The 22,860-nt window shown below is 38.6% G+C and overlaps 2 protein-coding genes across 2 annotated transcripts; one reads left to right on the plus strand and one right to left on the minus strand.

Moving 5' to 3' along the window:
• Positions 1 to 215: 215 nt before the first annotated feature.
• Positions 216 to 16,938, plus strand: LOC6653241 (acylglycerol kinase, mitochondrial). The gene is made up of 4 exons (XM_047009686.1): positions 216 to 366; positions 445 to 747; positions 952 to 1,066; positions 15,783 to 16,938. The coding sequence occupies exons 1-4, from the start codon at positions 216 to 218 to the stop codon at positions 16,876 to 16,878; spliced, it is 1,665 nt and encodes a 554-aa protein (XP_046865642.1). The 3' UTR covers positions 16,879 to 16,938.
• On the minus strand, positions 16,925 to 17,692 carry LOC6653243 (protein trunk). The gene has a single exon (XM_002075573.3). The coding sequence runs from the start codon at positions 17,612 to 17,614 to the stop codon at positions 16,925 to 16,927; it is 690 nt and encodes a 229-aa protein (XP_002075609.1). The 5' UTR covers positions 17,615 to 17,692.
• Between the last annotated feature and the right edge of the window lie 5,168 nt (positions 17,693 to 22,860).

The raw sequence follows: 22,860 nt of genomic DNA on the forward strand, positions 1-22,860 counted from the left end.
TGGCGAGATTTGCTTTATGGCGGCTGTCAGCTGTTCTATACATGAGGCCATCATTTTTTCCCTAGCACAGGCATCTCATCCACAACAGAGACATACTCAGTCAGTGGAATTATCATTCAAAGCTGATATGCTTAACACCATACTCTAACTGTGGAATCTGCTCAAGGTATGGCTGACCAGCTATGTGCATGCTGGCATCAGCCTGCGACACAAGTATGGCCCGATCCAAGACCCTACAGGAAACATCACCAACCAGTCTTCTGGTGGAACGACGAAATTGGAGATCTACGGAGGGCTTGCCTAATCGCAAGAAGGCGCTACCAACGGGAAAGGAAGCGACTGGATGCAAATTGGCCATCAAACCAAGTTGATGGGAGAGTGTTGCGCTTTAACACAAACGAGAGTTTCGACAGTCGCCACATTTCTGCTGGGGTTCCTTACTAGACCCGCTACTGTGGTACGACGGCATTCTGCGGATTCCTCTACCACAAGGATGTGAAACTATTGGATACGCAGATGACGAAGCGTTGGTGATTGTCGCCAACGACCTTGAGGTGACTGAAGCGATTGTATTTTGTGCAATTGGAAAAATCACAGACTGGCGCGACTCAGTCGGTCTCTCACTGGCTGTGCATAAGGCGGTCTCTGATTGGCCGTGCATAAGGCGGTGCACGGAAGCGGTGCGTATCAGCAGTAGGAAGACAGTAGGAAGATCAATGATCGTCTCGAAGCGGGCTATACCTGGGCGTATGGATAGACACTCGTCTATGTTTTCGAGGACACTTGTACAAGGCGGCGAGCACTGGGCAGGCCTTATCTCGACTGATGATTAACGCCAGAGGCCGAAAACAGGAGCGCAGGCTACTCGTCTATGCGCACTACGGGTTTGTAGTGGTTTCAGGATTGTATGTGAGGACGCTGCGGGTATGATTCCAATCGATCTACTTGCAGATGAAGCTAATGCGATTGCAGTAGCCGTCAACCACGGCACACCTAAAAAAGCTGCCAGCTATGAGGCCAGAACTCGGAGTCTTGCGGCTTGGCAGGGACGCTTCTCATCCCAAGCGTAAAAGTTTGGATGGAGAGAAAACAAGGCCAAGTTTCCTTCCAACTCATACAACTGCTAACAGAACACAGATGCGTTAGATCCTATCTTCACCTGTTTGGGCATGAGAATGAACCCTACTGCTTGGTCTGCTGTAGCAGCACAACCGAAGACGCAGGACACATCATTTTCAAATTCGTCAGATTTAACAACGAGCGACAAAGGCTGGCAGATCTGACCAACACGGCGATTACACCTGACAACTTAATCACAGCTTTGCTGGCGTGGTCTGTCAAGTGCTTAGACATGAAGAACGCGTAAGAAACGGCTAGGTATGATAAGGAAACGTTTTTGCAAAGCAATTCCCCCTGGCACGTCCCGAAACAAAGAGTCTCTCTTATGCCTGCAGTCCGAAAATTAAAGTTGTAAATTAAATGTTTGTAAATAAATGATGAAAAAAAAAAACACACACGGCGCTGGCTCCTATTTTGAGAGATGGGACGAGAAAACCGACTACGGGCTATTTACTTCTCGAAGCCAAGGGGGGTGGAATGGCCAACATCAAAAAATGTACTGAGGAGCTGAGCTAAGTCTTGGGCCATCAAGCTAAGGCGTGGCTTGGAATGCGAAACCTCGACCATTTATCGTCAGAAGTGGAAATAAAAAAGTCAATGGCTATGATGGGCAAGTATAAGGGGCCTGCGCAAGTTCTTCAGAGGCAAACAGATGGCCATCTTAAGCATGCCGCATACTATAGCAGCCTTACTCTGTTTCCAGGGCCACATGGCGAATATAGTGTAAACGCTCTTTCCAGATACGTCATATATGGCTCATGGGAAATGCTGCATATAGAGCACACTGATCACATGTGTGTCACAGATGAGATGCTAGCGGCTGTTTTACAAATGCATGACCGAAAAGCCCCCGGTCCGGACGCGATTCCCAACAAAGCACTCAAACTAGTGCGGAATGTACACCTTCAGCCAGAAGAGAGGCAACTGGCTTTGGATCTTGCAGTGCTGAATTCTGGCTCGGAGCTCACTTTCCAAAGAGCTGGCTAAGGATCCGTAATTGACGTGACATTTGCGGGCAGCCAGTTGGCTCAGCTTGGCATGGAAACTTTGCAGCCACTTCACAGCCAGTGATCATTTGGCCATAATGTGCACAATCGGCAGATGTTCAGCAAACAACGGAAATGCACGGAAAAATTGTGAGCCAAACAGATGCGCCCAACTGCTGATAGATGCGATCTCAACAGCGTGTGATGCCAATATGGCGACCCAAAAGGGGCAACACCAAACAAAAGATAGCAGTCTATTGGTGGAATGCGGCCATCGAGGAGGCTAGAAAACGGTGCCTGCAAGCCAGATGCTAATATCAAAGATCACGAGGCAGGTCTGATTTCACCAGCCAATGCTATTAAGGAAGCAACAAAAAAAATGCTTTCTCGAACTGTGCGACGCCGCCGAAAACGACCTTTGGGGCCGGGCATACAAAGTACCAATGAGGAATTTCAGAGCTGCTAAACCTGATACACCAGGAGAATCTCAAATGCAGCACAGTAGGACGGCCTTACCCAGTGTACCACCAGATGCTTGCAATATCAGTCCGGAAAAGGTACTCCAAATGTCGGAATGAATGACCACAAGGCTCCAGGTCTAGATTCAATTACAAATAAAGCACTTAAGTTGGCAGCAGAAGGTGTGGCAAAGCATCATGTTGGAGAATTTACGTGATGTACGCCTAGGAGATGCAGACGCGGTAGCCAACTTTATCATGTCGACACTCGAGAGGTGCCTTTCCATCCATATGGAAAAAACACAACTTAGTTCTGCTAACCAAGCCGGGAAAAACTCCGCTCGAAGCGTCTTCGTATAGCAGGTGATAAATGAAAAGGCGGGTCGAAGGAGTAGTGTCTGGAAACCACACTAGACATAAGAAACGCCTTTAATTCAGCCAAATGGAGTCGCATTCTAGACGCGCTTGTTAACTTTGGAGTCCTACACGACTACACTACAGAGAAGCCTAATTACAATCATATTGCTATTAGTTTGTTTTAATAGCAAGAAATACTAAGTTGCAACAACAGACTGCGTAATTTTTGGAAAAGCCATGTCCATCAATTCGGGTCCAAGCTCTCTCGATACAACAACAACAACGTGAGCGTCGACTCTCGGTCCAACGCAACAACGCGTACTTTTTGGTGGTGTCGCCTACCCCACTGAATGCTACCGTAAGCAAGAACATCGAAAGTGCAAACCACGCAGCAACCAACAGCAATTTACCGTGCAGAGACCAATGTGCTTCTCCATCAATATCGATAAAAGGGTCCCCGATTGCACTGACCAGCACTGTCAGCTCGTTGACAGCATCTACTGCAACGTCTTCCGAAGTATTGACCTGCTTCAAGCCGTCAACGCCACATCACCCACAACAATAAACTCAACGCCTTCTCTCCAAACTGGAATGGATAGATATATTAAAATAACTAAGCGGAAGCCAAGCCCGCAAAAAAAAATGGCAATACGCTGAAAATAAATAAACCACATAAACGAGTAGCACTCCTAAGCGGGAATTGTTTTAAAATTCTGGCCGATCAGCAAGACGATCAAGCCAACGCTGTAGATAAAGTTAAATCGGCTAGACCACCCATTTATAAATCCGTGGAGCCAACTGCAGCGCCCTGATTTCGAAGCTATTAGAAACAGTAGGGGCAAATGACTTACTTGTAACCCCTCTCAATAGGGGAAACAAAAAAAAAAATTAAATGTCAAACCCAAACTGAGGACAATTTCCGCATCTTGGAAAAGTACCGCCGTAATGCTAATATCAATTTCTATACCTACCAACTAAAAAGCAGTAAAGCTCAGGTTGTGTTAAAAGGGATTGAGCCATCGGTTTCAACCCCAGAAATAGCAAACGCATTGGCCGAGAAAGGGTTTGCAGTTAAGTCCGTTGTTAACATCATCAACAGGAATAAAGTCGCACAGCCGCTCTTTAATCTCGAGCTCCAACCAGATGCAAAGCGGTCGAAGCCAAATGAAGTGCACCCAATCTACAACCTACAGCTCCTATTGCACAGAAGAATCACCGTAGAGGAGCCCAACCACCGCAGTGTAAAACACCTCTAACAATTGCAATCTTAGGTCAGTGTGTGTTGGCTGTGGCGAACATCATAAAGATGGCATTTGCACCAAGCACAGAAACAACGTCGCACTAAGACTATGCAGCAACTGTGGAGGGAACCACACGGCCAACTACAGAGGATGTCCTGTCTTCAAGGATCTTAAATCACACCTAAACGGGCGCAAACCCCCAGCTGGACCAAAAATCACCTTCAACGCCTCCAAAACTACACCGGAGGTATTCTTCGCCAAGGCTCTTAGATCATCTAACATGCCTGCTACAATCAGTCTTAGTATATCTGGACAGACGGAGCCCGCGAAAGAGACCCCGTTGCTCCACCATCTACAGAATCCGCAACCTAGCGCACCAGAACTTGGCTAGCAAACTCCAAGTGGAAATAATTTTCAAATCCAAAATATACTTTCTACGCAACAAATCATCCAACTGCTATAACTATCCTAACCAGCTGCGGCAACACTACATTCGTTGCCCTGTACTGCCCACCACGCTTCTCAATCTCTGAAAAGGAATTTACCGATTTCTTTAACACACTTGGAGATGGCTTCATTGCAGCAGGGGACTATAACGCCACACATACGCACTAGGGATCTCGCCTGGTAAATACTAAAGGCAAGCAGTTGTACAACACAATAATCAACCTACTCAATAAGATGGATTTCGTCTCACTGAGTAGACCTACTTACTGTCCCTTAGAAAGTGCATGAATTGATTGATTTCGCAGTAACCAAGAGGATTCCGCGTAATCGGATTTCTGCGGATACACTGCTAGATTTAACTTTCGATCACTCTCCAGTGCTATTCACACTATTAACAAGACCTCAAGTACTTGATCGCCCATATAGGCTTACAAACAACAAAACATTGACATGTGCGTCGCTGCATTTGAGTGAATGCTGGGAGCTGCAACAAGCTGCAGTATCTACTTCACATGCTTCTTCTTACACTAAACCTGTTGACAGGCCTACGAACCGGCGGATAGAAAAACTATTAACGGAAAACCGACGGAAACCAACCGAGAGACAGTTTCACCGATAAGGAGACCAACCGGTGGATGGGCGCGCAGTGACGAACACACACACATCTAAAAATGGTTTTCCAGCCAAATCCAACATCAAACTCATTTGTACTTCCCCCTTCGAGCACATTAACGGATAGTGAGTACTCGGAACTTTAATCGGACGAGATCACTGCAGGTATTAAAAACCACATATAGCCGAAAAAAACCCCTGGCCATGACCTAATCACACCGAAAATAATCCTAGAACTCCCTATCATCTCCATACAATACATCTGCAAACTGTTCAACGCTATAATAAGAATTGGCTACTTCCCAAGAACATGGAAAAGGTCCACTATCATCATGATTCCTAAAGTGGGAAAGGACAAAACCCAGCCATCATCCTATAGGCCAATTAGTTTGCTGCCATGTCTTCCGAACCTTTTTGAAAAGGTCCTGCAGATCGGACTAAACTCATTTCTGGCATCCCAAGACACAATCTTTTCAAGCCGGTTCGATCACACGGACCGTTATGCGATTGACTTGTTCAATTCAAGTCAAGATTTTGACTGGTGTGTACATTGTACTCGGCCCATTGCTCCTGATGTACACTGCAGACCTACCAACGAGTTTAAGACTTACAACGTCCACTTTTGACGATTACACGGCAATCCTCAGCAGATCCAAATGCCCAATACAAGCCTCTGCAAAATTAGAGGAACACCTCAAGTTGGTAGAGGAATGGCTAGCAACCTGGCGTATCCGGGTCAACGAGCAGAAATGCAAACATGTTGCATTAACGCTTAACAGAAGAAACTGTCCAGCTCTAATGCTAAACAACGTACTAGTTCCTCAAACCGATGATGTCACTTACCTTGGCATCCACCTAGACAGAAGACTAACTTGGTGCAAGCCCATCGAAGCAAAATAGTCACAGCTTAAACTGAAAGCAAGTAGCTTACATTGGATCATCAATGCTCGTCTGGAGTATAAAGTCCTCCTATACAACTCCGTACTGAAACCCATCTAGATTTACGGTGCCGTACTATGGGGGAATGCAAGTACCAGCAATGTCGATATTATACAAAGGGCGCATTCGAAGATTTTAAGATCAATCACGGAGGCTCCGTGATACATACGGAACGACAACATTCAAAATGATCTAAATATACCTAGCGTAAAATCTGAAATAGGTAGTCAGCAACTAAAGTATTCTGCAAAACTGGATGCACATCCAAATGCTTTTGCCAATTCTCTTACGCGATCTAATAATAAAACTCATCTTAAAAGAAATGACAGATCAACCCAATAATAACTAATTAGGCCGCCTGCAGTATCCCCAGGACTTAGCTTAAGTACTAGGCTACTCTAATTTAAGAGTAGATTCAAGAAATATATTAAACGTTAAAAAAAAAAGAAAACACACACACAAAAACAAGCGCGGCCCGAGGCAAGGTCGACGGCTACTGCAATGGTGGCGAGAACGCTGGGACGTCTCTAGTAAGGGAAGGTGGACGCACACGCTCATCCCAGACATTAGCATTATGAATCATTACCTGGCCCAACTACTGAGTGGTCATGGCTGCTTCAGAATGTATCTGAAGAGATTCGGCCACGAAACTTCGGACGAATGCACGTGGTGCGGCAGCGGGATATCGGAAGACGCTGAACCTATTTTGCTGCATTGCTTCAGGTTTTAAGCAGCAAGATTTTCCCTGGAGTGTGCAAAGGGGTATCGCGTAAAGTCGGAGAATTTGACCAGGCTAATGATCGCCGATCCCCCAGCTTGGGACACCGTCAGCACTTTTGCGTCAGTGTCGATGAAGGTGCTCGCAACGCTACATAAACTATATGTGTATTGCTTAGGGAATGAGGGGAAAAAAGAAACAAATTTTAGTAAAAAGGGTCAAACTTTGAATGTTTTGTTGTGTATTGATAAATTGAATTGAAATTTTGAACATGTAAAAATATTTTTTCTAAGGACTGCAAGGATATATAAACTTTTTAATAAATAAGATAGTATTCTCATTAGAAATCATTCCTGCTGTAAAATTTATTTACCTAGTAAAATAATGCTGAGGGAAGTAGAAGCACAAAGTATTTTTTGCTTTTGTGAACAATTTGATAACTTTCATTGTTTTCCGAGTTAACTTACAATAATGATTAGTTTGATTTTGCAACTATTTTACTTTTTTCTCCAAAAGTTTGCGCTATTTCAAAAACTACCAAGTAGTCTTATCAGCAGACTTTGCTAACGGCTCTAGAATTGTGAATCCATACCATACTTTAATAAATTAACTCGTTGGGAATCACGAAATTAAAGGTCACTGTCAAGTGCTATATAAGGGCTGTCTAAATAGATTTAAAAACCGGCTAGAATACAAAAGTTGAAAGACGTAAGAATTCATCACCATATTTTAAGAAGTCATCGCGATGTTAAGTAGCTACCACCCTCTTTGCAAATGACTTAAAGTGTTTCGTTTAAAAGAAAAACTTACTTATGAACAAAAATATAATGTAGATGAAACTAGTTTTTTTTTTTAGTATTTCCCTGAGCAATTCGTCTAGCAAACACGAACGTTTTATAGACAGCCACCAAAATTCAAAAGAGAGTATTACCATATTGGTGTGTGCCAATGTAGCAGTCACACATAGTAAGTACAAAATAGTAGTCATTAGGAAAAGTGTTCGGTTAAGTGCTCTAAAAAACGTCTTCCCTTTCCCAAAGTCAAGGTGCAAAACCCTTTTATGTAACAGGTCTAATGTTCGCAAAAGAACAGCACAGTTATTAATAGGTATATCATATTATATTTTTATGTCCATTAGCTCAGAAAATAACGAAGCTATTCTTCTTGACTTTCCCGTTTGTATGACAGCTGTTTGATATAGTTCTAGAAAGAGATCGCGTCGAGGTTAATCGGTCGATAGTTCATTGGAAAATGCTGTCAGTTTGTTGTCAGTTTTGCAAGATATAGGAAAATACCCAATTTTTAGGAAATTGTTATCTATCGCAAGGAAATTCTCAATAGAACTAGTCGGCAGGAAACTTTTTTGTAATTCTGCTTAAATTACATCCATTATCCATCTTCTCATCTTGCCATGCTTCATAAATAGTGCAGAAGGGCGTAAGCAGCTTCGTTTCTTACGCGTGTCCACAGACACGTTTGTTTAATCGTTTAGTTTAATCGTTTCAGTGTTTTATCTAGTTTCCAAACTACGATAATCTTAGAATTAAAACAAATCCCTCTACAAATTTTTAAAAAATCGAGGACTGGGGGTAAGTTTCTATACCCATACAAGCTTTTTTTTTTACTCCTGCATTACGTATAGCTATCACGTCGAAAAAGGTTTTGTCTTAAAAGTCTAATGATCTCGCGAAAGAACAGCGTACAATCATAGGTGGAGCAATTCGGCACATGTAGCATGCTATTTTATGGTCTTTTTATATGACAGCTGTATAATATAGTTATCCGATTTTCATGACAAATCGCATCCAAAAAACGAAGTTATTTATAAAAGTCACTGTATTTGACTGATAGCTCCTATGGGAGCATATGAATTAGTAATCCGATCTTGATCAAATTTTGTATTGTTGTTAACAGATATTCAAAACTAACAAATATTATCCTTATTTATATTTATGACGCTGTCTTCGACTAGCTATCGTCAGCAGACGTCAATTTTCGTATTAGCAGGGTTCAATCGGTGAATTTTTTTCGCGACCCACGAGGTTGTATTTTAGTTCTTATAATTAAAGCTTATTTCATCACACTATGTGGCCTCCCCCTCGGCCTTTTATTCTGAGCTGCAATCAGTTTGCGTTGCTGTCTGACAGCCCCCCGGCAAAAAAAAAAGAGACAAAACATCGACTTGATCTTCCCCGAATTTCCAACAATAACCCTCGAAAATCCGAAAACATTGTAATCGCATCAAAAAACAATGAAAAGAAATCTCAGATTTCTCTTGTATTGCCGTGTAAAACGCCCTACTCCTAGTGTCTAACAACATCTCCTCCATCAATAACTTGCGTGACGGCAACCTGCTGATGCTGGTTAAAAATCAAAGCGAAGCTGAAAAATTCATCAACTCACCTTCTTTACCGGGCATTTGCGACATCACGTGCAAAATGCATAAAACTGTAAACCAAGTAAAAGGCACAATATACGCTCCGTACCTCTCCGACGTTCCCAACGAAGATATTATATAAGAACTGAGATACCAAAAAGTCATTGATATTTTCAAAGTCGCCAAAACCACGGATATTGGCATTAAACCCTCCCAACAAAATCGGTATTCCATGGCATTAGGTAAAATTACGGGAGTATATACCAAACCCAATGAGGTGCAAAAAGATGTACAATGCGCGAAGCTTAGTTACTCTTTAATACAACAACAACAAACTAATCCAACCCTTCTTCCTACGCTGCAGTAACGAAGGCTGGACACAATAGCAAAGAAAAAACATCTGATCGAAAAACAACAAAAACTACAACTCATATCCAAATCAAAACAAAGTAAGCAAAAACAGGACAATTATTGTCACAATTGAAGAAACAACAACAACAACATCATCGCCGCTGTCTTATCAGCAAGAACAACAAGAAAATAACAAAAACGGATCAGTCGATTTCGACTATGCTGCTCTGGGCAACAAACAACCCCAAACCAACCAAATTAAACAATTTTTTAACACAAACCTTTCAACTATGTCCCTTTATACATTTAACTGAAAAAGAATATAACACCATATCAGATGAGTCTATGGATGACTCTGATATGCAATTAGAAATAAACTTTTTCCACTGTTTATAATATCCACTTTACGCCTTCCAAATAATGACCCTTACAATTCTTCAATGGAACATAAACAGATATTTCAAAAATTACATGCATCTATTATTAATAATTAAACAAACAAAAGCGGATATTATATGCCTACAAGAGACTAATGTCAAATCTAATAATACTCATGTTCCAACTCCCAAACTATTTATTGGTTATTTTTTCAATAACTCTTCCAATCTTCATGCGAAGCATGGCGTTAGTATAACATCCCACACAAAACAATCAACCTAATCTCTTCCATTTGCTCCATGGACATTGAGCTTTTATCCCACCGTAATATTATAATTCTTAATTCCTATATACCCCCAACCAAAGACTAATAGCCTCAGATTTAATAAATATTGTAGAGTCAGCTCATAAGCCTATAGTCTATGTCGGGGACTTCAACGATTGGAGTCCACTTTGGGGGTCAAGCTCTCGCAATTCCAAAGGTTATCAAGTTGAAGATCTCATAGTCAGAACAAACTTAGCTATTTTAAATGACGGCCCTGCCACCCACCATTCAACTCACAACTCTTACTAACATTGATCTGAGTATGACTTCTGTGTCCCTAGTACCATACAGCAAATGGTCAATTGCCCAAAATTTACATGGGAGCGATAATTTTCTTATTACTATTAACCTTTTGACACATTAAAAACCTGAAAACCTCCAGTTTCCGTCGACCAACGACTTGAACTTCTTCGTTGCCAGACTTACGAAAAGCATAAAAACAGCAGCCAACGTAGCCATTCCACAAAGTAATCCTAAACCAGAGTGCCGGGGCTAACTTCGACCGCGTCAAAGTTTGTATACCCTTGCAACTGTTTTGGTAACTCTTTTCTTACCTATAGCCATAAAAGCAGAAAAACGTTTCACTTAAAAGGCTAATATTTGCGAAAGAACGGCTTACAATCTTAGCATAGGAAAAAACTAAGATATTGATCAAAGTCACTGTTTTCCACCGATCGTTCCTATGGGAGCTATATGATATAGTCACCCGATCTTTATAAAATTTGGCACAGTCATTAATAGATACAGATGTATATTAGATGTATATTAAGAAATGTTTAATTTGAAAGCAATCGCGTTTAAAGTAACGAAGTTATTGACAAAAGTCACTGTTTTCGACAGATCGTTCCTATGGGAGCTATATGATATAGTCACCAGATCTTTATAAAATTTGGCACATTCATTAATAGATACAGATGTATATTAGATGTATATTAAACTAACAAATGTTTAATTTGAAAGCAATCGCGTTAAAAGTAACGAAGTTATTGACAAAAGTCACTGTTTTCGACAGATCGTTCCTATGGGAGCTATATAATATAGTCACCCGATCTTGATAAAATTTGGCACAGTCGTTTATATGTGTAATTAACTCACCAATATTAAATTTCATGACAATAGGTCAGAAAATAGCGAAGTTATTAAGAAAAGTCACTGTTCGTGACTTTGCCATTTGTATGGGAGCTATATGATATAGTGATCCGATCCGGCTGAATCCGAGATATACAACTCCTGCAGTATATACAAGCCTACATGCAGAATTTCAACTCTGTAGCTCCAACGGTCTAGGAGGAGTTTGCGTTGATCCAGACGGACGGACAGACGGACAGACGGACGGACGGACATGGCTATTTGAATTTGTCTCGTCATGCTGATCAAGAATATATATACTTTATATGGTCGGAAATGCTTCCTTCTATGCGTTGCACACTTCTGACCAAAATTAATATAGCCTTTTTGCAAGGGTATAAAAACAGATAAGAGACCCTGTTTGAAGTTATTATTTCTTACAATTCCGTTACTAATTTAATGGAACAATAATAATATCGTCCGATGTAAGGTTGAATTCTATAAGAACCCCAAAAGATTTTACAACTTTGTTAATTCTAAACGACGCACACTTGGGCCTCTGCTCGGATAGCGTTGCAAAAATACGTTTTTTCATGGTCGCGTTTATAAAAATTATATATGCAATCGATAGGAAATACTTCAGAGATTATGAATCCGAAAAATTTTTGAAATCGGTTGAGATTCATGGGTGCTAGAGGCGCCCAAAGTTGAGACATTTTTAGTAAAAAGGAAAAAAAGATAATTTAAAAAAAAATCGTAACTTTAAAACTGAATATTTGGCGATTTCAACAATCGATCTTGGATTGGATTTTATCTGAAAAGTATGTTCTTTATTAAAAGCACGTTTCATAAATTTTAATAATTACTTAAATAGTTATTGAACTAGAAGCGTTTAAAAAATGTACTAAATATTAGCATTTTTGAACTTTGATGGAATAAAACTAGCAAGACTCAACGAGTATCAATACATACACTAGGTAGGTGAAATATTTACCTATCAGATGTATATAGTCCCAATATGGGGAGACCTGAGACAGCGATGCGTAAGCCATAAAACTAAGGCAACCTCGCCTAAAAAAATCCGCTACAGGTATAAGGAAGAAGAAGAGCGCATGCGTATTGGCCTGTAGCTTCTTTGTATTTAAATGATAACATTGCGTAATGCTGTTTTGCAAATACTACCTGTTTACATATATGCCTTTCTACAATGATAAATTGCTAATTACCTGCTTTGGAAAAAATGACAAAACAGGTAAATGTTATTCAAGTTGATGAAAAGTTTGTCCTATTTGTTGGTCGTTTTTATTTCCGTTTACCTAATTGGATGTAAATATTAAGTTGTTTACCTAATTAATACAAAAAGGGTAATACCGATTTTTCGTTCTACCTAGTTAATTCAAAAAATATAACATAAAGAGCTACTCATTCCTCTCGTTTGCGACAGTTTATTATACCCTTGCAGAGGGTATTATAAAATTGGTCAGATGTTTGTAACGCACATAAGGAGACGTTTTTGTTTTCGGCCTTTTTTATTACCCGAGAAAAATAAAATATGAAAACCATCAGGATCGGACCACTATATCATATAGCTCTAGAAGAACTAGAAGAAACATTTTATATAAATTGGAGTATGCTATGAAATTTACATATGTGATATAAAACCCCAGATCCCAAAATTTGAGTGTGATCGGATAAATATAACACAACTTACAGTCAATATAATAATCGGCTCTGCCGGCAGCGCTGCTTGCTGTCTACTACGTCTTTCGTCATCAACAGAGTACATGCATACCCACACAGACGCAACGCTACACTGTACGTGTAAGCGTGCGTTGCTTTGCTTTGGGAATGCGGGAAGAAGAAGAACAAATTGTAAAATAAAGAGTAAAATTGTTTTGTTTGTATATTGATGAATTGAGTTGCAGAAAACAAACATGTAAAATTATTATTACCTAGGACTGCAAGGGTATATAAACTTCGGCATAGCCGATGTTAGCTTCTTTGATATTTTTTAACTTGATAAGTGGAAACACCTTAAATCAGGACTGAAATCTTTTGACTGAATTGTATCCGCAAAAAAAAACTTACCCCAACGGTACATAGGATTTTGGCTCACGGAAAGGATTTAATAGAATATCTGTGTTTACCACTTGGAGAGCTATCCGAAGAAGCACAGGAATGTAAAAACAAGGACTATAAAAGGTTCAGATACACTAATACATTAAAAACTTTTTGTGTTAGACAAAATGAAGACCTTTTTAACATGCTAGCAGCCTCTTCGCACCCACCTATTGCATCACTGAGACACGTGCGATCACGAAAGGATTTGGAATAGCAACTATAGTCCCGAAATGTTGAGTTTATTAGATACTGATGTAAATATTGAAAATTATTTTGAAGAAAATCAGCCATCAATAGCAAATTTTCAAAATTAACCTAAAAAAAAATTAAAAAAAATTTTTTTTTTTCATTTTGTAATTATGTTAAAAAATCAAATTAAAACATTAAAAAATGTTACATAGTCATCTAAAACAATCAAAAATTCCATTTGTGATTGAAAAAAACCGGGTTTCGATCCATTTTTAAAGGAAAAACATGCTTGGATATATTTTCTGACTTTGACCTTGAATATTACAGCACCACAAACACCCAGCACTTTTGACAAACATTCATTTTGAAGCTTAAGGTATTCTTTATCATATGCTTTTTAAATTTTTGAAATTAAATTTTTGCATCGCTAAATGCCAGAAGGTCCCACTGTGCGACGCTCTAATTTACTACCTTCCACCTTCAGACTTAATGACCAGACCAGCTAATAATGATTCAGATATTGCAGATCTGTTTGCTAAATTCTTTCAGTCGACTTATTCTACTATTGCTTCGAATCCCACATCCTATCCTGTCTCAATCCCACATTTAAATTGTATATTTTTAAATGCAGCCTTCTTGGCTTCATTAGACGTTGGGCCAAAGAATTTGATGATCCCTATGTAACAAAGGTTTTATACACTTCGTGAGTTCGCCCTACTCTCGAATATTGCTCGCCAATGTGGAACCCGCAATATGATGTTCACCAGCGTAGTATTGAATCGGTACAGAAGCAATTACTTAAGTTTGCGTTACGCGGTCTTAATTGGGACCCGAGTCTTCGCCTACCTTCTTATTCTGACAGACTTCTTCTTATTAATCTTCCTTCACTTTACAACCGTAGGCTCGTTTTTGGCATTCTCTTTCTCCATAAACTTGTCAACGGCGAAGTCATTTCTACTAATTTACTAGATACGCTATATTTTTGTGTTCCCTCACGACGGACCAGAAACTTTTTTCTATTCACCTTAGTAGATGCCTCACTAACTACTCTGTACGAGAACCTTTTCGTGTTCTTTGCCAATCTTTTAACAACCTTTCTCACCTTATCTCTCCTCATCTTTCTGTCACTTCTCTTCGCGCTATACTTTTCAATCATCTACAACGAAACTGCTGAATATGTTTTGGACTTGGATTGCTTGCAACTCATCCCTGACCATACTGGCTGTGAAGTGGGGCATAGCTGGCACCTTGTGCAAATAAACCACCTCCACCGGGTCGGGGATATTTTATTGTGTATAAAGCTAATCTACCTTCTTTAATTAATTTGTTATCTGTATTTCATCTTAAGCTTTTTCGTCAACTGCTGGTTAGTTGACGTAAATAAATAAATATCCGTTAATTTTTTTTAATGCTCACGGCTTTTATTCAAAATGTGTATTCGTTTCGGTATCAACTCAAAAACTTCGTACTGTCATTAATTACCACTCACCACACCACCATACTCAGATCAGTAGAATATAATTTCTGTCAAAGGTTACTTAGGGGTGCCCACAACCAGAGCGTGACCACTACACGCTGCGTCAGTAAACGAATTGTTTGCTTGTTTCGCAAAAGACAAAGTAGGCTTCTGGAAGCACTGTCTGCAGCTTTAAAGCGGAGGCGATTTACATTCATATAAATACATACTATAATTTGTGCTTTATTTATCCGAAGTTATTCTAAAGTTGTATTCTCTCCAACTTTTAATTGATATGTATGTGCATATGTATTGAACAATTTTTTTATTGGCTAAGTTTTTCTAAAAAAAAAAAAGACGTTTTCGCGTCGAATTATTTGGCACATGTGATTTATGTTTTCACCGTCATGCAATACAAACAATTGTCGAACAAAAGTGTCACTTTCTGCCTACTTTCTTTCTTCCACGTTAATTTTGTGCGTCTTTTTTTTCCTGGCCCCTGTATCCCTACTCTCAATTACCCTCTCCTACTATAGACACTTTAATACGCTTCTTATTTCCTTTCTTCCACATTAAATCGTAAGAATTTAATCGTTTGTTTGTTGAATTAATTCCTAAATTTAGCATTACCATTAAAAAGGTTACATCATGTGGATATTAGTTTTAATCTAGATATAATTTTTGTTCCATTTCAGTTCAAAAAATATTGTGAACCCCTATTGCATTTGGCCGGATACAAAGTTGAAATTTTTCGAACTAATCATATTGGACATGCAAAATCATTTATTGAGGAAATTACCAACTTGCCTGATGTTGTTGTTGTTGCAGGTGGAGAGGGGACTACTTCCGAGGTAGTAACTGGCCTACTGCGGAGAACTGGAGATTTGTGTCCGCTAACTTTACTGCCACTTGGTCGAAAAAGCGAATCACCGTCAATCAATTTTGCTATAACTGGAAATGATTTGGATTCTGTAAAATCCTTAACAAGTGCATTATTGCCCCTGCTTAAAAACCAGTTTGAGTATAAAAGCGTGATTCAATGTGACGTTCTTAGTAACTACGATAACATCAATGAGCAAAGCGCTAATCGTTTAAAGCCAATATTCGGACTAAATCGTTTTTCGTGGGGAATTTTAAAGAATATAGACTCTTCAAAAGACAAGTATTGGTATTTTGGCCCAGTAAAGCACTATGTAGCTGCGCTTCTGACTTCTACATCGAACAAATCAAATTGGAGTTTTGAGATTGCTTACGAATATACTCCGCCATGCCCAGGATGCAGGAACTGCGCCGTACTGAACAGACCGATGGCGCCGACCCCTGCTGTGAATGATAGTGGCTCCTTTTTTATCAGAAAACTTGTAACACCTAAAATCGAGCCTTCTTCTCAAAAATTCTCCAAGAAACATATTCTCAATAACAACTGCAGCACTCAAATTAAGGGAAAAATTGAGGCCAATGATTTGACTATTGCTTGTAGCCAAAATAAGGAAAACTTTGTTGAATTGGAAAGCAAGTTTATTAATTCATTACATCCTGGCTGGGATTTTATAAAAAATATTCCTAACATAGCCATTAGCAACATACAACCTAGCTTAGTACTGAAGAGTCGAACCATTCAGTTATATCCATCAAGTCCTAAAGCAAGTTTACTTTATTCTATTGATGGCGAGGAGTACGATGCCAGGCCAATTAAAATATCGGTGGTTCCTAATGCCATTAAAGTGTTTTGTTAACTTTTTTCTGAATTTATTATTTCATGAATAAAAAAATTCGACGTTTTTAAAGAAGCATAACACACTCACAGCAAAAATTTACAGCTATTTCCTCCCAAATCCAGAGCTGTGTTTGATCAGTTTCAAATTCTTCTGAAGTAATAAAAATTAATTTATCGCTTATATGAATGCAAGATCCCGTTTTTCGTCGTAGAACCTTTATTGTGAATGACTTTGGTTTGCAATTGAAATGTCCGTACCAGCATTTTCGTGCTACACATTCAATTGATCGAATGTAGCGTGGAAAATAATTCAATCCCAAATCAATCCAGTTCACCTTTGATAGGCATTCCCAAGGGCGAGGCTTAAATAAATCTGTTTTCACATAACCATCTTTATCACCAAAAATGTTCCTCGCACGCTTATCCTTTTGCTGTTTCGAAAATTTCTCTTTTTTTTCAAAAAAGGTAAAATGGTTGGTATCCCATGCAGGATTGCTTCCCAATGATATAACATCTTCGTCGACGTAAAATGGTAAATCATGAGAAAATCTTTTATTTTCGAAATTGTAAGTATCTTCAGTTGGTCTTCCAGGTGGATCAATACTCATGTATCGAGGATTAAACGCTTGCCCCAAAATTAAACTCAGTGCCTTTTGTGAAAGCTCTGCACAATAAGTATCCTGCGTAGCAGCTTCCAATGTAGAAATTAATATTTCTATACAAATCCAAAACCAATTAAAATTGTGGCGGGACATTACTTTTTGGTCTAACGAATTAGTTTAAATCATTGTAATTATTAAATGGAAGGCTATACAATACATTAGTGAAGGTGATAAAATTTATTAGGGGCTTACATGAACTTTTACATCGAATAAAAAAATCGATAACCGTTTTTTATTTAACAACGACGCCAAAGTTACAAAGTTGGAGAATATATTCAAAAAATATATTCATTAAATCGACGAGAAATCACCACTGACATTTTCGATGCCGCAGACAAATTTAACACAGATTGATCCAGCGTCTCGAGCAATCAAAATAAACGGTGCAAGAGAAAGGGAACGACTCTCTCCACACGCTCGCATGTTTTTGACTTTCTCCCCACGGTCGCCAATTCTTGTCTCTCTCCACACGTAACCAGTCATTTCACACATACAATCTTGGGTTGTCACATGCATTAAGCGATGCTCTGCTGAAAGTCACTCAAATAATCGATTAATTTGATTTTCTTTAAAATTCTCTTTGTTGTTTGTCGATTGCGCTAATTGCTTAAATTGACGATAAATTAGCCACTTTTTTTAAACATTTTTTTTTTTTCATATTTGCATAATTTGAGATTAAAATAATTAATATAAAATATTTACACAAACAAAATCTAATCCACATCCACACATCCATTTGATGTGTCATGAATAATATCAAAAACTAACAAAAAAATTGTTTTTTGAAGTGAAAACTTCTTTAGAATCGTTGGGAGTGATTTCAGACTCGATGAAACGAAAAAGCGACACTAAACAGAGACACATATAGATCTTATAGTATTTAGCCTGCGAGAGAATGAGATGCAAATATATAAAAAGCATTATAAATAAATAAAAAGCATTATGAAAATAACTTCGACCAAGCTGGGAGTCGAACCCCGGCCGCCCGATCGCCAAGCGAGCACACTAACAACAGAGCCACGTCGACACTTTGTAAATTGCCGTCGAGTTGTGTAGTTAGTGTGCTCGCGTGTCTTTAAAAAGAGACATAACGACAATGCGAAAATGAGATGCGTGCTTAACTACAGAACTCGACGGGAATTTAGAAAGTGTCGACGTGGCTCTGTTATTAGTGTGCTCGCTTGGCGATCGGGCGGCCGGGGTTTGACTTCCAGCTTGGTCGAAGTTTTTCATAATGCTTTTTATTCATAATGCTTTTTATATATTTATATATTTTTTTGTGATACATTTTTATTTACTTTTTATACCCTTGCAGATGTTCGTAACGCACAGAAGGAGGCGTTTACGACCCCATAAAGTATATAAATTCTTGATCAGCATGAGAAGCTGAGTTGATATAGCCATGTCCGCAAAATGTTTTCTTCTAGACCTGATGATATAGTGGTCCGATCCTAAGGATTTTCATACTTTATCTTACCCGGGTAATAAAAAACCCCAAAAAAAGATTTCATCCCGATAGCTCTTAAGACGGCTGAGTAAAACGCATACGCACAGACGGACGGACAGATGGACATGGCTATATCAACTCAGCTTCTTAGGTCGTAAACGCCTCCTTCTGTGCGTTACGAACTTCTGACCAATTTTACAATACCCTCTGCAAGGGTATAAAAAGTAAATAAAAATGCATCACAAAATATATAATGAATGAATGCACAGCAACTAGAATCACTGTCTGTTCAGCTCTCTAAAGTGGGAGAAATATGTGTATGACACAGCGGTTCCTTTAATTGACTTTCTCAATACAACATTCAGTTTAAAAATGTGTAACAATCGCACTGAATCAACAACACGATCAAAAACAACAATTGATGCGGTATTTCAAAGATATGTTGACAACATCGAAACCAAAGCATTTGTATCATATTTCAGCTATCATAAGCCACTCGTATCATTTGTTGAAATTGAAAACATTGAGGATGAATAATAATAAAATGAAGAAAATAAAACATGACCTTTATAGCAATATTATAATGAACCTATAATTATCCCGCTCCTAATGCTGCTTTCGTCTCATTCTCTCTCAGTTTGTTTTACGGAAGGTTTCACTTCTATCGTGTCTAACCGTTAGACGCCCTCTTTTTTTTAATTCTTATTATTTTATTTTAGTTCAAAATTAAAAAAAGCGGTTCAAAACAACGACGAAACATCGAGGTTTTGCTTGAAATCATCCATAGTAGCAAACATCGTCGTATCGTGCACACAATAAGCGCTCCCGGCCGGTACCTGTACACCTTCCTAATTTATCTTATTCGTTGTCTTCAAGAAAAATAATGTCTAGTCTGTGCATTCCTTCCTGTTCTATGACAGCAAAAAACTTTCGGCTGGCATATTAGCTTTTGTTGAAACTTGGCTGAACTCCTCTGTTTTGGATAACGAAATTCTTTCCAATAACTTTATTTGGCCGTCGTGGAGGTGGAGTACTCAATGCTATCAACTCGAATATGAGATCTGTGACCTACATGCACCATGCTGATGCTCTGCAAAAAATTTTTAGTCGTCTTAAACATCGTAACTTCTTTATAGTCTTAGGTAAATTTAACTTGCCTAATACTTCTTGTCTGGTTGATGAGATTCTCTCTTACTTAATTCCTTCGTATCAACATGTTTTACTTGACAGACCATTTGAATGACAGTTGAATTCTTTACTTAACTCTTCTCAAAGAAGAACTTATATCACGGATCCTAGTGTTATTTTCGTCTCTAACACACACCCCTGTGAAGCCTGAGGATCCTTATCATGCTACCATTGAAGTTATTATTTCTTAAAATTCCGATACTAATTCATTGAATAACATCTCAGTTTCCAGTCGTAGATGTTTTCGTAAAACAAATTTGAATCTTCTTAACAACCTATTTTTTCTTTTTATACCCTTGTAAAAAGAGTATATTAATTTTGGTCAGTTCTGTTCGTCGTTCTGGATCGACGCGAACTCCTAGACCGTAAGAGCTACAAAGTTGAAATTTTGCATGTAGGCTTGTACAGCTGTGTTCACGAAAATAGCAGTGCCCCTAAGCTTTGACTTTAAAGTTGATAAATCATATTAAAAAGTCCAAAAATGCACCAATCTTTTATAAATTCATAATCCATATTTATTTATAATAATATTAGTACTATTTTGGACTGAACAAAGAGCCCCCCATTTTTAGAAACGAGCAAGATACTGAAGAAAGGGCATTTTGAGCTGTTCATTAAAATAGCAGTGACAACTAAGAATTAAAATCTGTTGATTCCAAATTATTTTAATGTTTAAATTCAGGTCACCTTTGGTTCTTACGACTTAATACTTAGTCCTGAACCAATTATTGGCAATGTGGTTTGGGTGGTATTCCGTATATTCTGGGCGACGTACTTACTGTTTAGACCCTGCACCACCAAACAGGACTACTTTAAGGACGCGTGGCCCGAGAATATTACGCTACTTTGCAATATGAAGATTCATATGGAGTCATGTCATGTCAAAGTACAAACGTGATTTACAGGCTTCAAAGTCAAGAGTGGGACTTTCCTTCGACTTCGCGATATTAGCTCTTGTTCTAGGATTCTACACCGACAAGTGACACTCCTTACCGACACGTTTATATCATGTTTGACGAAATTAGAAGATGTAAGCTGACTGAATCTGCTGTATAGAACAATGAGCCAGTCATCTGAAGCCTTTTGTGCACGTTTTACGCCACGTTTTTCGGGTTTTTTTTGGTAGTATAGGGCAGCAGAGAACATCTTTGCAGAACATCCAACTAAAATTTGAAATTTATTAAAAGTTTTACCTTGATTTTAAAGGTTTTGGATCCATTCCGTGTTCTCAGCATAGCAATGCGTTCCTTTTCCGCCTACCATGAAATTTTTAGCTGACGCAAATAATAGTACACCATAATTATCTAATTAATTACACTTACTACTGACAGATTTGTAAACTTTTAATTTGTTTTTTCCGCAACTAAACGAAACACTGCTATTTTTGTGAACAGCCAAATTTGTAAGGTTAGGAACAAAAATGTGAAAAACAACTTAAAAGTTAGTAAAACAAGTCAATTAAAAACAAAAAAAAAAAAACAAAATAAAATTTAATTTTGTGGGAAGTTAAAAAAAAAAAATGGGTAAAATTACCCGTAAAATCACGGGCTCTAAGGCCAGGGGTGGTAGCCCCTTCTCAGAGCTAAACGGATCCAAAAAGCCAAGAATATCGCGGACATCAAAGGAAAGAAAAATTACCACTAATGAAAGCCAATCAGAATCTGAATATAACGAAGTAGAAATGACAGAAATGCCAAAATCCAATGACTCGGCACCAAAGGAGAATAAAGATCCAACAGAAATGTCAAATGGCAAATCGCAAAATAACGTTCTATATTATAACAATACACACAAGGGACCATTTGTGGTGTATGTAGACAGAGTAGATGGAAATAACAAAGAGAGCAATAAAAGCAGATTACCAATTAATCCATTAGAGCTAAATGCATTTTTGTTTAAACTAAAAGTCAAAGACATAATAACTGTCAATAAAATAGGATATGGACGTTGCAAGGTAGAATTTAAATCGGCAGCTGCAGCCAACATATTTATCGCATCGGACCTTAAAAAATATGACTATGAACCCAAGTTAGTAAAGCATTTCCTATACAAAACTGGAATCATATTCCAGATCCCCACAAGATTCTCAGACGAAGAACTTAAGGAGTATATCTCAACACCAGTGGACATACACGAGATTATTCGTGTGCGTAGAAAGGAGAAGGACAATCTAATTGCAACATCTAGAGTTAAAATAGTTTCCAAAGGATCTCAAATACCAACAGAAATAACTTTCCTATACTCAAAAGTTCCAGTAAGTCCTTTTGTACCTTTTAATCAATGCTACAGATGCTTCAGACTTAATCACTTTGCGCAACACTGCAAACAGTTAGACCAAAAATGCAACAAATGCCCCGCTCGCAAGAGAGCCTTTGCCATACAGAAATGTATGACAATGGAGAATCTATCCAGAAATGAGGTAAAAATTAGATATCCAGCTCTTTTCCAAAGACAAAATACGATAGACACTAATGATACAACACAATTTCCCATTCCAACATGGCAAAAGACATATACAACCCCAACTCTGCAGAACAACACAACATTATCAACAGAACAACTACACGCTCACATCCCATATAATAAAACATTAAGAAACATGCAAAACAGACGAAATGAAGAGAGAAACTCTTCTGAAACAATGAGTACCTGGAAAGCGACTCTAAATGAACACAAAATTACTTTAAATGAGAAATACGTTAAC

Source organism: Drosophila willistoni, assembly GCF_018902025.1.
Source record: "Drosophila willistoni isolate 14030-0811.24 chromosome 2L unlocalized genomic scaffold, UCI_dwil_1.1 Seg168, whole genome shotgun sequence".
Lineage (NCBI taxonomy): Eukaryota > Metazoa > Arthropoda > Insecta > Diptera > Drosophilidae > Drosophila > Drosophila willistoni.

Coding starts and splice junctions, on each gene's coding strand:
- LOC6653241 (XM_047009686.1), top strand. CDS start 216: ATGGCCCGATCCAAGACCCTACAGGAAACATCACCAACCAGTCTTCTG. Junction 748..951: donor GAAGCGGGCTATACCTGGGC/GTATGGATAGAC, acceptor ATCTACTTGCAG/ATGAAGCTAATGCGATTGCA. Junction 1,067..15,782: donor GGACGCTTCTCATCCCAAGC/GTAAAAGTTTGG, acceptor ACCATTAAAAAG/GTTACATCATGTGGATATTA.
- LOC6653243 (XM_002075573.3), bottom strand. CDS start 17,614: ATGTCCCGCCACAATTTTAATTGGTTTTGGATTTGTATAGAAATATTA.